This window comes from Bos javanicus, chromosome 16, assembly GCF_032452875.1.
Source record: "Bos javanicus breed banteng chromosome 16, ARS-OSU_banteng_1.0, whole genome shotgun sequence".
In the NCBI taxonomy this organism is placed as follows: domain Eukaryota; kingdom Metazoa; phylum Chordata; class Mammalia; order Artiodactyla; family Bovidae; genus Bos; species Bos javanicus.
In genome coordinates this window covers 1,366,937-1,382,466 of record NC_083883.1, presented here as the reverse complement: position 1 = coordinate 1,382,466, position 15,530 = coordinate 1,366,937, and the positions used below count along the sequence as shown (strand labels likewise).

The 15,530-nt window shown below is 39.1% G+C and overlaps 1 protein-coding gene across 8 annotated transcripts; it reads right to left on the bottom strand.

Moving 5' to 3' along the window:
• Positions 1-208: 208 nt before the first annotated feature.
• Positions 209-15,505, bottom strand: TMEM183A (transmembrane protein 183A). Of its 8 annotated transcripts, none has more exons than XM_061381842.1 (9): positions 15,245-15,473; positions 14,964-15,053; positions 13,995-14,162; positions 8,546-8,702; positions 7,071-7,295; positions 5,891-6,071; positions 3,311-3,391; positions 2,196-2,351; positions 209-907 (listed from the first exon to the last, which is right to left on the bottom strand). In XM_061381842.1, exons 1-9 carry the CDS (start codon positions 15,351-15,353, stop codon positions 722-724), a joined length of 1,353 nt encoding a protein of 450 aa, XP_061237826.1. In that variant the 5' UTR covers positions 15,354-15,473; the 3' UTR covers positions 209-721. The 8 variants fall into 8 exon arrangements, 7 of the variants coding, with proteins under 7 accessions (XP_061237826.1, XP_061237825.1, XP_061237827.1 ...); XM_061381841.1 differs by having other exon boundaries at positions 8,546-8,705; positions 15,245-15,471; XM_061381843.1 differs by lacking the exon at positions 7,071-7,295 and having other exon boundaries at positions 8,546-8,705; positions 15,245-15,505.
• Positions 15,506-15,530: the final 25 nt, after the last annotated feature.

The window sequence follows — 15,530 nt, the reverse complement described above, 5'->3', positions numbered from 1 at the left end:
GCGTTTTTCAGCCACAGAATAGGAACAGTATCACCCACCTTGTGGGGTCGTGAGAACTAGAGACATTATGAAAAGTTCCTAATATAGCACAAAATCATTATCATCACCACTATCAGCTTCATGCAAAAAAAAAAACCTAAAATTCAAAACTGGCCAAAAAAATTTATGCAACAAATATTTTTAAAGAAAGATACACAAGTCAATCTCATTAAGATTCTGAAAACCCTGTCACCTGCTTTATTTCTAGATAAGGGTAAAGGGAAACAAGGAAATATTCACTTGAATTTGAGGGGCAGCTAAACTGAAAGCAAGAGTAGCAACAATTTTATGCCTCTAAGGTTACTCTGATCCATAAAGGAATGCTAAAATTTCCTTGTTTGGAGACTTAAGAGTTTAATTTTCCCCTAAAGCAAGATCATCCACTTTGGCTGGGGTAAAAGAATAAAGAACAAACTCAGTAGCACCAAATGGGGTTTAACACAGAAAATAGGGCCAGGTTTCTCCTTTCAAATGCAAAATTTTACATTAAAATATGTTTAAAAATCATAGTTGTTTTTCCTCCTGATTCAATCCTTCTCTTTCTTCTACCAGGAACCCCAGAAACCTAAAGAGCATGTGATTATTGACTAGATATACAATCCAGCTGCCCCTTCCAAACTGGAATCTGATTACAAATGGACTGGCCTAGCTCAAGGCTGCCCTCAGTGACAGGAAGCAGTATCTATGCTCTCAGGGAAAACGGATACTGAGGATGCCACCAGTCAAAAAGTCGAACGCTGTGTACTGGGTCCAGGATGACTTGCACACCCTGTTCACTGCGCAGTTTCTGACCACCATGGACAGGATAATCTTGGAACACCAGTCTCACTCGATGATGCCGCATGTCCGTGCTCACACTGATAGTAAACTGGGAGGGAAAAGTAAATTCAATACCCAAATTTAACAACCTCGTTTTCCTATGACACACTCTGAAATGAAACAGTCTAGACAATTGACATGGACTAGGCCACAAAATAATCTCTAAGTTACACTACCAGCACCTTTGCAAAAATATTAAAAATTAACAGTGGTTTTTATAAGTTTTTCTTAGCTTCATATATTTAAACTGTGCTAAAGAAAGCCTCTCAAATGGCTGCACATATTAGGATACGTGCACATAGAGTACCATCAGTGACAATTTTTAAAAACTGGATTGGAGCTATAAGAGATGATTTGAAGGGATTTTGATGAGGGATCTGATGACTTTTTTTGGGAAAATAAACCACAAAATCTCTAAATGTGTTTATATATCAACATATATAGATAGATAGAGAATTGTATGAATAGGAAGAATATGGAATATGAGTATATAAATGAGTCATTAATGTGGCTTAATGAGATGCCTACCATAAAAACAGATATATGACATACTTTGAATTACACAAAATTATTTAAGACAGTGGGTATATACATGTATATATTAACAGAAACATTAAAGAACAATTCCCCAGAAGTTAAGTGCAGTTATAGGATACAAGTCTAAGTTACCTTTACTGTCTCAACATGTTTATGTATTATTTAATTCTTCACATGAAGTATGCATTACTTATTTTACCATTAAAAAAAGAATAAAGCTATTTTCAATGTGGAGGGGAACGTATCTCTGAAAATTAGCCAAAAATACAGAAAAGATAAATTACATGAACTCTCCAGTTGCCAATCCAGTTAAAAATGTTAAAAATATGGAAAATATACCAGAGGCATATTTGTTGTTTACTAATCTAATTCTTAGCTAAACCTTGAATAGTCAAGGGAATCACACAAAGGACAGAGCTGGTAACCCTACATTTTAATATTCCATTTATGATACCACATGCATACTTCAGATCCTGACATATAGTGCCCATGCTTTACCATTAACCTTAATGGGATAATGTTTCTCAAACATTAACGAGCACAACACAGGAGATATAAAACCATTCTATTCACTATGGAGAAGGAAACAGAGGTAAAATATTCTCAGACATAACTAACTTCTCCACAAATAAGTCTAGTCCTAATATAAAAGTCAGTTTTCAGATTTTATTTAAAATTATTTTAAACAATAATTTTTTTCAAATATTTCTTCCTCAGTGGTTAAATATACAAATCTTTCAAACTCTAGGTACAGTGACAGTCTACGAAAGAACTGAGGATGACATCCTGTCTCCACTTACCAGGGTAAATATCATTCCCATGACAATTGGAATAAAGATGAAATTGAGGGTGGTGACCTGCAGTAGGCAGCAGTCCTGGTCTGGGTTGGTATGAACATCTTCGTACTGAATGGGAGGCTGCAATCCTCCCATACACTTGCTCTTTAATCTTGGGGACTGAGAAGAATTAAGAATTACTCTCATGGATTAGAGGAAATGTTATGGCTCTAAGACTCCACCAATGAAAATGCTTAACTAAAGCTGCTGAGATCCATTTTTCTGTTATCTCTTCTCTCTTTAATATATATATCAGCTTCTACACAGATCAAGGAAAGCCCTTTGAAAGATGAGGAAACACATGCAAGCACATGCAGAACAGGTCCTCTCAGGAGCCAAGATCTCAGGTACAGTCCAAGCAAAAAGCAGAAAGAAAGGTACAATAGTATCTGCTCTTCCTGCAAACACTCTTGGCAGTCCCTCTCCCCATGGCTTCCTCAAATTGCCTCAGATATATACAACCATGTGAATTATTATTGTTTACAAATACATTTTCTTTGAAAAAAAATTCTAGGCAAATAACCTCAATACATTGTTTTAACAAGTTCTCTCCTTTCCCCTACTTTTAAGTCTTCAAGTATACAGAAAAATTAATAAAACCATGCAATAAACTCCTGTATACCCTTTACCATTGGATATTCTGCCATATTTGTTTTCTTTCCTCTCACATCTCTCATTTTATAAATATATATATATTCACATGTTTAAAAAAAAAATCACAGCTCTGAGGTGGGGGAGGCAAAGTCATTTGAAAGTAACATTGGCACCTAAAAAAATTAACAATAATTTCATATCATCTAATATCCACAGAATCTTCAAATTTAATTGTACCAAAAATGTCTTTTATACATAAAGAGGTATCTCATTGTTCATTAATCCAGGATCTGCTCAAGGTTTACTCTATGCATTGAGCTATTAAATCTTTGTGCCTCTTTAATATAAAATAATTCCCTCTTTCTTTTCATGACATTATTATAAGTTTTAATGTGTAGTATCTGATTTTAAAAAGGCAGTTTTATGTTTAGTAAAATCAGAGCAAGGTATTATCTGAAAAGCAAAGAGATGATAAAAACGCATACCTGTTTTTTGAACTTGAAGTTGAATTCCCACATTGGTTCCTGTCTGTTCCCAACAATCTTTCTGCACCAGAAAAGTAAGCACTGTAAGAAAATAAAAATAACCTTTCTGTTGCTAGCTCTAAAGACAGCCATGGCTCCAATGCTGAGATTTTACTTTGGCACAGATAGAAACCCCCATATCCTGCCCCCTCACCCCCCAATTTGACATTGGTGCAACATGAGAAGAGATAACCCCAAGGCTGTTCAGTAAAGAGAAGAGGTACCGATAAAAGTCAACCTCAGATGCTATTAAGGTCAACCCCTATTGTTCTCATCTTTAAAGACAGAAACACGGTCTCTAGAGACTGGGGCATTCAGCAGGCCACTACTCTATATTAAAATATAAGGGCAGTCAGTAGCCATCAGATAAGATGATAACAAAGCCATAAAACAGGCAGAGATAGCCAACCCTGAATGTAATAGGAGCAAACCACTCAGGACCTTCTGGGAGCAGACAGCCAGTATGGAAACTACAGAGCTGAGCTGAATTCAATCTAGAGTAAGCCCCTCAAGGAAAGTCAGGCTACAGCTAGGGTTAACACAAGAAGTTAAGTACCTCCCAGGGGATAAGGGGTGGGTCGTCCGCCGTGCCAGCTGTCCTGCCCTTCAGACATGCCCTGTACGTCCTGCTGTTCCATCAAAAATAATGGGCTTGGCTTTAAGGGGCAAACACTTCTGCTGCCAACACAACGGCTCCAGTGTCCCACACAAGCTATGCTACTGAAAAGAGAGAGAGGGAGAATCAAATACGAAAAGGTGGAGTCCAGCAACATGTGACAACTTCCTTCAGGCATGCTGGCAACTTCCTGAATGCCATGCGATTATGGTTATACTAGCAAGGCAATGCATGGGACATAGGCCACTGCAAGTCCCACATCCTCCAGATCTCTAAACAATGGACACAAAAACAGCAGACAGGTGGCCTAGGCTTCCTGTCTCGGTTAAGATTTTTGTTATCACCACTGTTAGTAGTCCACTTAAAAAATTAATATACAATTATAAAAATATGAAGACATGGGCATTTTAGATTTAGGAGTAGCACTTGCATTGTGCACTGGAGCCGCAAGGATGTCCAGCATGAAGTCTGCCCAGTGCTGCTCTGCTCCCAGCAACTGATTAGCACCCAGCCACGGTCAGCTTTGGGGTGATCCCACCTCACCACAGTTAACCTGCGATGATCAAAGGTCTTTGGGAGAAGGAAAACTATAAATGTGAAAAGATACTCTGTCTACTCATATTATGAGAAGGAATAAATTTCTACCCCCTCAGCATTCTAACCCTGCCCTAAGTCCATCAACTAGTGTGACATTAAATTGAGCTCAGCCAATGACCCTGATCACCTCAGTTTACAATCCTGGGAAGAACCATGATGATCTTGAAATCAACAGTACTCTTTTAATCAATATGTATCAGGTAGAATGTTCTTACACTAGAGCTGAACTAGGGAAAAAGAATCATTAACATCCAAAGCATAAAAAACAAAATAGAATTACGAAGTACTAAAGAACATCAGACTTTGGGTAGGAACAGAATAAAAAAAAAAAATAATTCACAAACTCAAAAGATACAAAGTTTGGACAATAGTATTAGCTGAATGAGAAAAAAGTTGGAGACATCGACTTGCCTAAATAATCATATATGCTATAATAGTCTAGCTTGGCAAAGGTGTGTTCACAGATACCTCATGGTGGAACAAAGGACAAAATGGACCACAGGCTTACAGACCTACTTACAGATCAGAAAAATACAATGAAACTTGAATACAATGTATAAATGAATATAAACTACTGGGGAAATCCAGAGATATAAATAATGGCCTAGAACACAGGAAGAATTTTAGAGCGCTAAAGTCTATGAGTGGGAATACTTTATAGTCTCTGAAACAATCCATCCCAGAGCCTGGCAACAATAGGCACTTTGCAAATGCTGAAGAAGTCTACACCAGAATCTTTTAAGAAGGTCAATGAGAAAGTGACATTCCAGATGTCAAGGTCACATTAGAAAAAGAAAATTAGTAAGTTGTTTTATATTTTTGTATGATTTAATGGAGAAGGAAATGGCTACCCACTCCGGTATTCTAGGCTGGAGAAACCCCGTGGACAGAGGAGCCTGGGAGGCTACAGTCTATGGGGTTGCACAGAGTCGGACATGACTGAAGTTACTTAGCATATCATGATTTAAAGCACCTTTTGAGAATTATGGTTTACATCTACCAAGGAAGAACTGTGTTCTTCCTTGCTCAAACCATCAAACCATTTAAAGTGGTTCAATGTATAAGGCATGAAAATAAATTAAAGAGAATAAGGAATATGCTAAAAGCACAAGAAAGCTTTAAGGTAAAGATAACATAAGCCAGCCCAGCACAGCAGGAATGTCCTGGAGAAACGATACCCCCAAGCCCAGAAAGTTTATATTAGTCCCCGAGCAGCCTGGTATCTACAGCCCCAGACCACCCCATTAAGAAAGCTAGAAACAAGCCATCATAACAGGCCCGTCATACAAGAGTCCATTTCTTAAACCCTACCACTAATACCCACTTACTTTGGAATTCTTTAATGTGCTAGGAGTGCTTTCTGGAATGGCTGGATTCTTGGAGATTCGAGCAGCAAATGGCTCATACATATGGTACAGAGATCGGATCACACATGCCCGAAGACAGTGCAGCTTCTCCATTGACTCTGGTCGCAGGCGCAAAGGCAGAGAGGCATCCAGTGTGTAGTGTCTGAAACATGACACATTACTCCTACCAGTAAGCGACCTGTCTCTTCTGTTCTAGGCGTCTCCTAGGACTCCTGGGCTCTGTACAAACTTTACATTTCTAGTCCACTGGCAGTAGTTAGTTTGTCCCTAGTGCTCTCATGTGGTCTCTCTCTCTTACACACACACACACACACACACACACACACACACACACACAAATCACCATCTCCTTCACTTCTCAGCTACTTTTCTTTGTTATGCAAAACCCAATTCATATATACCTTATAATCCTGCACTTCTCTATTCATTTAACATTTTTAAATCCTAGTTCACTTTAAAAAGGGCAAGTCTCTGACTTGATACTAGTACAATATACTTCAGTTACTCAAAAGAACTTGCACTGGAGAAGATCCACCAGGTTCTCTTGTCATATGTCTCAGAAAGTTCTCTACTCCCTGATAACATCCCCTTCCACCATACTCTTACCGACAGTTTATAATCTTCATTTCACTTCTAACCCAGCATCAAAAGTTAGCCCTCTTATTAATCACATCATTCACTCTCCTCACCACTGCAACTATACAGAGCCACATAAATGCAAAGACTATGCAATCAAGATGACTAGCAAATCTAAGAAACAACCAACCCAGTTGGAAAGATAAACAGATGGGCATCTATAGTTTCTGAGAATTCTAGCTAAGATAAACCTCTGAAGCAAAGTCAAAAACAGTTATTTTTGAGACCTTACTTTTGCTGAAAGTATTAGGTTGGTGCAAAAGTAACTGGGATTTTACAATGTTGAACTTTGCCACTTCATATTGGAATACATTCTTAAATAAATGTGGATATATTATACATCATTTTAGTGTACATTTCTCACTTTTTTTTTTTCGCTAATGACATTACTTGTTGTTTATTTTGTATTTACTTTAGACTATGGAAATGATGTTAGACAAGAAGCAAATTGGAGCGGTTTTTATTTGAGTTCAAAATGGGTCATAAAGCAGCAGAGACAACTCACAACATCAACAATGCATTTGGCCCAGAACTGCTACCAATCACAGTGCAGTGGTGGTTCAAGATGTTTTGAAAAGGAGACGAGAGCCTTGAAGATGAGGAGTGTAGCGGCCAACCAGTGGAAGTTGACAACAACCAATTGAGAACCATCATCAAAGGTGAGCCTCTTACAGCTATAGGAGAAGTTGCTGAAGAACTCAACATTGACCATTCTATGGTCATTTGGCATCTGAAGCAAATTGGAAAGGTGAAAAAGCTCAATAAGTAGTTGCCTCATGACCTGACCAAAAATAAAAAAAATTGTCATTCTGAATTGTCGTCTTCTAGGGCTTCCCTGGTGGCTCAGAGGGTAAAGTGTCTGCCTACAATGCGGGAAAGCCAGGTTCGATCCCTGGGTCGGGAAGATCCCCTGAAGAAGGAAATGGCAACCCACTCCAGTACTCTTGCCTGGAAAATCCCATGGACGGAGAAGCCTGGTAGGTTACAGTCCATGGGGTCGCAAAGAGTCGGACATGACTGAGCGGAGTGATTTCACTTTACATTACTATTCTACACGACAACAATGAACCATTTCTCAATCGGATTGTGATATGCGATAAAAAGTGGATTTTATACAACAACCAGCAATGACCAGCTCAGTGGCTGGACTGAGAAGCTCCAGAGCACTTCCCAAAGCCAAACTTGTATCAAAAAAGGTCATGGTCACTGTTTGGTAGTCTGCTGCCCATCTGATCCACTACAGCTTTCTGAATCCCAGCAAAACCATTACACCTGAGAAGTATGCTCAGTAAATTGATGAAATTCACCAAAAACTGCAATGCCTGCAGCCAGCATTGGTGAATAGATTGGGCCCAAGAATTATTCTCTACAACAATGCCTGAATGCACATTGCACAACTGACACTTTAAAAGTTGAACAAGAAAAAAAAAAAAGTTGAATGATTGGGCAATGAAGTTTTGCCTTATCTGCCATATTAACCTGACCTCTTGCCAACTGACTACCACTTCTTCAAGCATCTCAACAACTTTTTGCAGGTAAAACGCTTCCACAAGCAGCAGGAGGCAGAAATGCGTTCCAAGAGTTCACTGAATCCGGAGGCGTAGATTTTCATGCTACAGGAATAAACAAACTTATTTCTTGTTGGCAAAAATGTTTTGAATGTAATGGTTTCTATTTTGATTAACAAAGATATGTTTGAGCCTAGTTACAATGATTTAAAATTCACTGCCTGAAACGGCAACTACTTTTGTACCAACCTAATAAATATTCTGCTTGGGGGTAAGGAGGTAATCATAGGGAAGACAATTACCTGAATGAATTAATATCAATTTTAAAGAGGAGCTCAAGGAAGTCAAAGCTACGTTCATGCCCAGGCATGAATTAGAGAAAGTGAAGAGGTCACCATCCAGGGAGTAGCATCAAATCAAAAACAATGAAATCAGCCACACAGATAACATAGTGAGCTTTCTGTGGTCGCACCTTCGGTACAACCTTGTCCAAAAGGCAGCAGTGCAAGTGACAGTCCAGGCGTTCTTACAAATCAGGGAAAAATTCACAATGTCCTCAGGACGGATATAGGAGGCCAGCAATAGCCAAATATCCATGGGATACTCTTCTCCTCCAGTCCCGTTCAGGTCTTCTGAAATAGAAAAAAGAACTATAACCTTTGACCTTCTATTATATGCACATATAAAGATCCCTAATCATTTCAATTCTCCCAGGGCTTGCATAGTTAAGAAAATAGTTTAAATAGGTCCAAGGAAGTCTCTCAAACTCACATTTCCTGCTTATTGCAGCTGCTAAAATTTTTGGTTTCCTGTTGCCCAAGTGAATAGGTTGTGTTCTTAAGGCCTTTATTTATCCAGTATTTACACACTATTTTGAAGTTTTCAAAGTACCTTAGCATACATTATACCACTCAACTCCAATAATATGAAAATAAGGAAAATATTACGGTGCCCATTTTACTATATTATTGTGGCCCATATTACTTTGTGCATGTAGTCAAGGTAAACAAAATCCAGTTTTCTCCAAATTCCAACTTTACACTATAAATTCTACCCTTGATTTCCCTTGCAATCCCCATCCATCATTTTCTTCAGTTCAGTCATTTAAAAAACAAAACTGATTTTTATATAGTATAAGGAATCCTCAAAGTACAAAATAAAAAACTAAGTAAATTACAATGTATTTTCATTACTCAATAATTGCTTGCACATATGTTTTTTTTCTTCTAGTTTCTGGTTTCACTATCAGCTTGGTCTACATTTCTGGCCACGGGCATCCAGTAATCAAAGACACCCTGTGAGGACATATCCTCACTTCTTCCTCCTTCAGACCTTATTAGTGTTAATTCTCTTGACCCTGAGGTCCATAATACATGTCAGATTCAAGTAAAAATCCACACTCCATAGAGACACCAGAATCTGGTCTAACTCTAAACTTTAATTGAGACTTAGTCATATAGCTATCCAAAACCAAGGTTTCTTTGTTTCCAGGGCAAAGCCCTGAAGCTGCATCTGCTTTTCTAGTGGCTTCCTGCAGCTCTATAAGTCAATTAGGTTCTTGCATTAGGTTCTTCATAATGGAGACCAATGCTTCTAAAACATTGTTTCTTGTGGTTCCTATGCTTCTTGAAATCTCCAGCAACCATTTAAGGCTCAGCCTACAGCCCTTGGGGCCCTCTTCTCCCACATTAAATCTCTCTCTCAGAAGGCAAACAACTTTCAGTAATTCCTCCACTGAGAATCGTGATGACTTTTACAAAGCAGAGTACTGTTAAAATTTTTCTATCTTTAGGGACAAAATTCAGTGATTATAAAAATTGCCAATATTCTTTTTTTGCAAATATTTTATACCTAATTATTAAGAAATTTCAAAACATAAATGGAATCAGTAAAGGAAAGCTTCATGTAGGTAAGTTATGTAGGACATAGAAAATTTGATAGGCATAGGTTAAGAGGAAGTATTCCAAGTGAAATAAACAGCTAACATGAAGCCTGAATATTCAGAAAAACAAAACATATGTGAAGGCAATAAACAGATAAGTTGAGCAAGATTTTGATGATATTAATAAACTGCTGTTAACTTTTTTACATGTGATAATTTTTTAAAGAGCATTTATCTTTTGGAGATAATTATCAAAATATTTACAGATATAATAATGGGATGTCTGGAAACCTTCAAACTAATTGTGCACGTGTGTGTGTTGAGATTAGGGGTGAGGGGGTAGTGGCTAAAACAAAAACAGCCATGAGTTGATAACTGTTGAAGGTATGTGATAGCCACATGGGATTCATTATACTATTCATTCTTCTTTTGTATACGCTCCTTTCTTAAAAGAAAAAAGAGGCAGGGGGGTGGGAGACTGGTTTGATGAGAATAAAGGACCTTAATGAGGGTAAAGTGGAGCAAGGAAGTAAAAGATGAATTATAGCTAAGAGTTTGTAAACCACAAGTCATATGTCTGATAAGTAACTGGGCTCCTGAATACATAAGAATTATTACAACTCAGTAACAAAAATATAACCTAATTTAAAAATGAGTGAAAGATTTAGATATTTCTCTACAGATGATATACAAAAGGCCAATAAGCACATAAAATATTCAACATTAGTATGCAAATGAAAACCATGAGATACCACTTCACATTCACTAGAATGGCTATAGTTTAAAAAGTTAAACAAATAACAAGTGTTGGCTAGGATGTGGAATTGCTAGTGGGACATAAAATGGAAACTTCATAAAGAAAGCTTGGTAATTCCTCAAAAAGTTAAACACAGTTACCATGTCATCTAGCAATTTCACTCCTACCCAACAGAAATGAAAATACTTCAGACAAAAACTTGTCCATGAGTTAGTAACATTATTCATAATAGTCAAATAAAAAGGAATGAAACACTGATGTACGCTACAATACGGATGAACCTTGAAAACACTATGCTAAGTCAAAGCAGTCAGATGCAAAAGGCCACATATTATATGATATATGATTTCATTTATATGAAATGTCCAGAGTAGGCGAATCTATAAAGACCGAAAGTAGTTTGGTGGTTGCCTGGGAGGAAGGGATGGGTGGGAAAGAGTGTTAGGAGGGAATTAGGTTTGGGTTGACAGAAATGTTCTAACTTAGATCATGTTGATGGCTACAGAACTCTGTGTGAACATATTAAAACCATACATTGCACACTTTAAAGGGATGTATTTTGTCTCAATAAAGATGTTTTAAAAATCTGTAAGGTCTTCTGTGGAACGTGCTCAAAACCAAAGAAGAAAATCAAGAGCAATATCTAACATTGATACAATGGTGACAATAGGCAGGGATTTCAAGCAAGAAAGAGAGAAGAATGTCTATTAGCATCCTTGGTTCTGGAAAAGAGTGGTATAACTGACAATAACTGGCATAATTGCAAAGCAATGTCAGTTCATTTATTACTGATTATTTCAATTGTCATTGTTCAGTTGCTCAGTCGTGTCCAACTATTTGCAACCCCATGGACTGCAGCATGCCAGGCTTCCCTGTCCTTCACCATTTCCTGGAGCTTGCTCAAACTCACATCCATTGAGTTGGTGATGCCATCCAACCATCTCATCCTCTGTCATCCCCTTCTCTTCCTGCCTTCAATCTTTCTCAGCATCAGGGTCTTTTCCAAGGAGTCAGCTCTTCGCATCAGGTGGCCAAAATACTGGAGTTTCCGCTTCAACATCAGTCCTTCCAATGAATATTCAGGACTGATTTCCTTTAGGATGGACTGGTTGGATCTCCTTGCAGTCACCAGGGGACTCTCAAGAATCTTCTCCAACACCACAATTCAAAAGCAGCAGTTCTCCGGTACTCAGCTTTCGTGATGGTCCAACTCTCACAACCATCCATGATACGTGGAAAAACCATAGCTTTGACTGGATGGACCTTTGTCGACAAAAATAATGTCTCTGCTTTTTAATAGGCTATCTAGGTTGGTCATAGCTTTTCTTCCCAGGAACAAGTGTCTTTTAATTTCATGGCTGCAGTCACCATCTACAGTGATTCTGGAACCCAAGAAAATAGTCTGTCACTGTTTCTATTGTTTCCCCATCTATTTACAATGAAGTGATGGGACTGGATGCCATGATCTTCATTTTTGGAAATTTGAGTTTTAAGCCAGCTTTTTCACTCTTCTCTTTCACCTTCATCAAGAGTCTCTTTAGTTCCCCTTCACTTTCTGCCATAAGGGTAATGTCATCTGCATATCTGAGGTTATTGCTATTTCTCCCAGTAATCTTGATTCCAGCTTATCATTCTTCCAGCCCAGTATTTCACATAATGTACTCTGCATATAAGTTAAATAAGCAGGGTGACAATATACAGCCTTGACGTACTCCTTCTCCAAGTTTGAACCAGTCCATTGTTCCATGTCTGGTTCTAACTGGTGCTTCTTGACCTGCATACAGGTTTCACAGGAGGCAGATCAGGTGGTCTGGTATTCCCATCTCTTTAAGAATTTTCCACAGTTTGTTGTGATCCACACAGTCGAAGGCTTTAGCATAGTCAACAAAGCAGAAGTAGATGTTTTTCTGGAATTCTCTTGCTTTTTCTATGAAGCAACAGATGCTGGCAATTTGATCTCTGGTTCCTCTGCCTTTTCTAAATCCAGCTTGAACACCTGGAAGTTCTTGGTTCATGTACTCTGAAGTCAAACTTGGAGAATTTTGAGCATTACTTTGCTAGCATGTGAAATGAGTGCAACTGTGCTGTAGTTTGAACATTCTTTGGCACTACTTTCTTTGGGATTGGAATGAAAACTGACCTTTTTCCAGCCCTGTGGCCACTGCTGAGTTTTCCAAATTTGCTGATTATTTCAAAATATTTTAACAAATGCAAAAGTCTGTTATCTGATTCTCAAGTATAGGTGAAAGTTCTCATAGATCTGAGACCAAAACTATACATTATTATTTTAACTTCCCCCTGACTCTAGCCGATCATCAGAACCACTTTAGCTTTATCAAAAGGTACCCTGAGACCTCACTGGTAGTGCAGTGGATAAGAATCTGCCTGCCAATGCAGGGGACACAGGTTCAATCCCTAATTCAGGAAGATTCCACACGCCATAGAGCAACTAAGCCTGTGCACAACTATTGAGCCTGTGTGCTACCACTACTGAAGTTCACGTGTCTAGAGTATGTGTTCTACAACAAGAGAAGCCACCACAATGAGAAGCCCACACACCAAAACAAAGAGTAGCCCTCGCCCACCGCAACTAGAGAAAGCCCCCACAAAAAGCAATAGAGACCCAGTGCAGCCAATACGTAAATGATTTTCAAAAATTACAAATAAAAAAGAATAGGTATTCTGGGCTCCATTCCAAGAGTATGAGTTTTTAATTCTGGAGCAAACCAATGAATGATGGATTGGCACATTATATACCATTAATCTAACTTTCTTTGTTTCACTTGTGTAAGTTTTATCACCACTAATACATAAATATCACATGTTTCTATTTACTACAGTACCTAGTAGACATAAAGCAGACATTAACAACTGCAGAGTACATACATATCTAACTGAAATGAAACTGGTTATATAAATATTTAGAAGAACATTTTTGTCAAAAGTTTTCTTCCTTACACATTCAGAAATCCAGAAATGCAAAGGCTTTTTGTTCTCCTGTTGTTAAATGGATTTTACCTGATAATGTTCTCAATCATAATACGTTCTCAATGAACAGCTACTACAGTTTACAGCTCCAGAAATATACTGACTGTTACGACTCTCCTTTCCTCTCAAATTTAGATATAAGTGGAAAGCCCTGGTATATTAAAGTCCTGTCCTACTCCTAACATTCAAACTCGGGTTCCCTACTGGTATCACCTCTTGTGTTACTGAGAAGTGACAGCTTCAAGTTATCACCACAGATAGGACTAATAATCCAAAAGAAAGCAAGCCTTGTACCTCTGTGCCTCTTGCTTTTCTTTTTTCTGGAGATAGTTCTCTCATGGATGCTTTCCTCCTGGGCATCAGTCTCACCACTGCTGTCGATGATGTCACAGGGCTCACCAGCCCCAGAAAGAGCTTCCACTGCAGGAACCTGGGAGGCTTCCAAGCCACAGAGAGATTTTACTAGAAAAAAATAAGAGAATGAGACAGCAGAGCCTAAGCCTATGGCTTAGGCACGGTGTCAGCATACATGAGGAAAAGAAAACAGAAAAACAAAAAAGCAAAAGCAGTGTGGGAGTCTGCTAAAGAAAGCTGAGAATGTTAAAAAAAAAAAAAGGCATTTTAAATACAAAAAATTGGAAAGCAATGGGCAAACTGATTCCAAAATTGCAGAAACACATCAGACCTGTAATAAGGGAGTGAAACACATCAGACCTGAAATAAGGGAGTGAATTATTCTCCACTATAAACCCCGCAGGATAAAAGCAAAAAGTGAATGCTATTTTCATTTGCATAATTTCTGAGGAGAATGTTGAGAGGAATTAAATCCAATTTAACCTTAATCTTGGGCGAGAGACAGTACTTACTATAAAAACACAAGTTTCAAGGTTGAAAGTAAGAGAAGCATGGAAAAAGGAAAAAAAAAATGCTTCAAGGTTATTACACAAATAGCAGTTAAGTGAAGAATAATATATGTGAACAATAGGAAGAAGATTAATAAGCAGGAAGAAAGCAGTGGAAACCACAGAAGAGTAATCAAGGACTTATTTTTTAATAGAAAGACAAAATATTACCGCTACAGAAACTTCTACTGCTCTTGGCTAATTTTTCCCCTCCTCTGAATATTAAGTAACAACGGAGGACAGCAAACACGTTTACAGGAAGATCCCCAAAGGACTGTAAGAAAAACACTGAGGCAGAACCCCAGGAAAATAAAAAACCTAGTTTACTGTCTGAGTCTGAAAAGACTCGTTGGAAGCCTACCTTCCTGCTGAACAGCATTGGCGACAGCTTTCTTGACCCTTCCAGACCTCACGACTGCCGGATCCGAGTTGGCATAATCCGCCACGGTCACTGAAACACAGTACCAACCCTCAAAGGAAAAGGCGTCCCTCCTCAGCTTACTCCCCACCAAAATTCCCTGCGCACTCCAAGTTCCCAGAGGGCCCCAGCCGCCCTCCCATTGCAGACAGGCGAGCACTCGCCACGGTGCCTTCCAGCCCTGCTTCCAGCCCCGTCTTTCAACGCCCCTGCCCCTCGCCCACCTCTTCCTGAGCAGGCGTCTTGGGCCCGGAACTTGAGTCGCTTCCCTCTCTTGGGCATGGCGACCGTGTCGGGGCGAGGCCGGGTTAGAGGGCCAGGTCCCCGGGCCATGTTTCAGGCCAGAGAGCGGGATCTGTGAGCCTAGGGCCAACTCCGGCCGGCTCCGCTGCCATCCCGCTCCAGAGACCGCAGCTCCCGCGAGGACTTAGGCCCCGGCTCCACGTCGCATCGGCCGCCAACTCTCCTCTTCAGAAACCAATCACCCTCTGGTTTAGGGAGTACGTCATC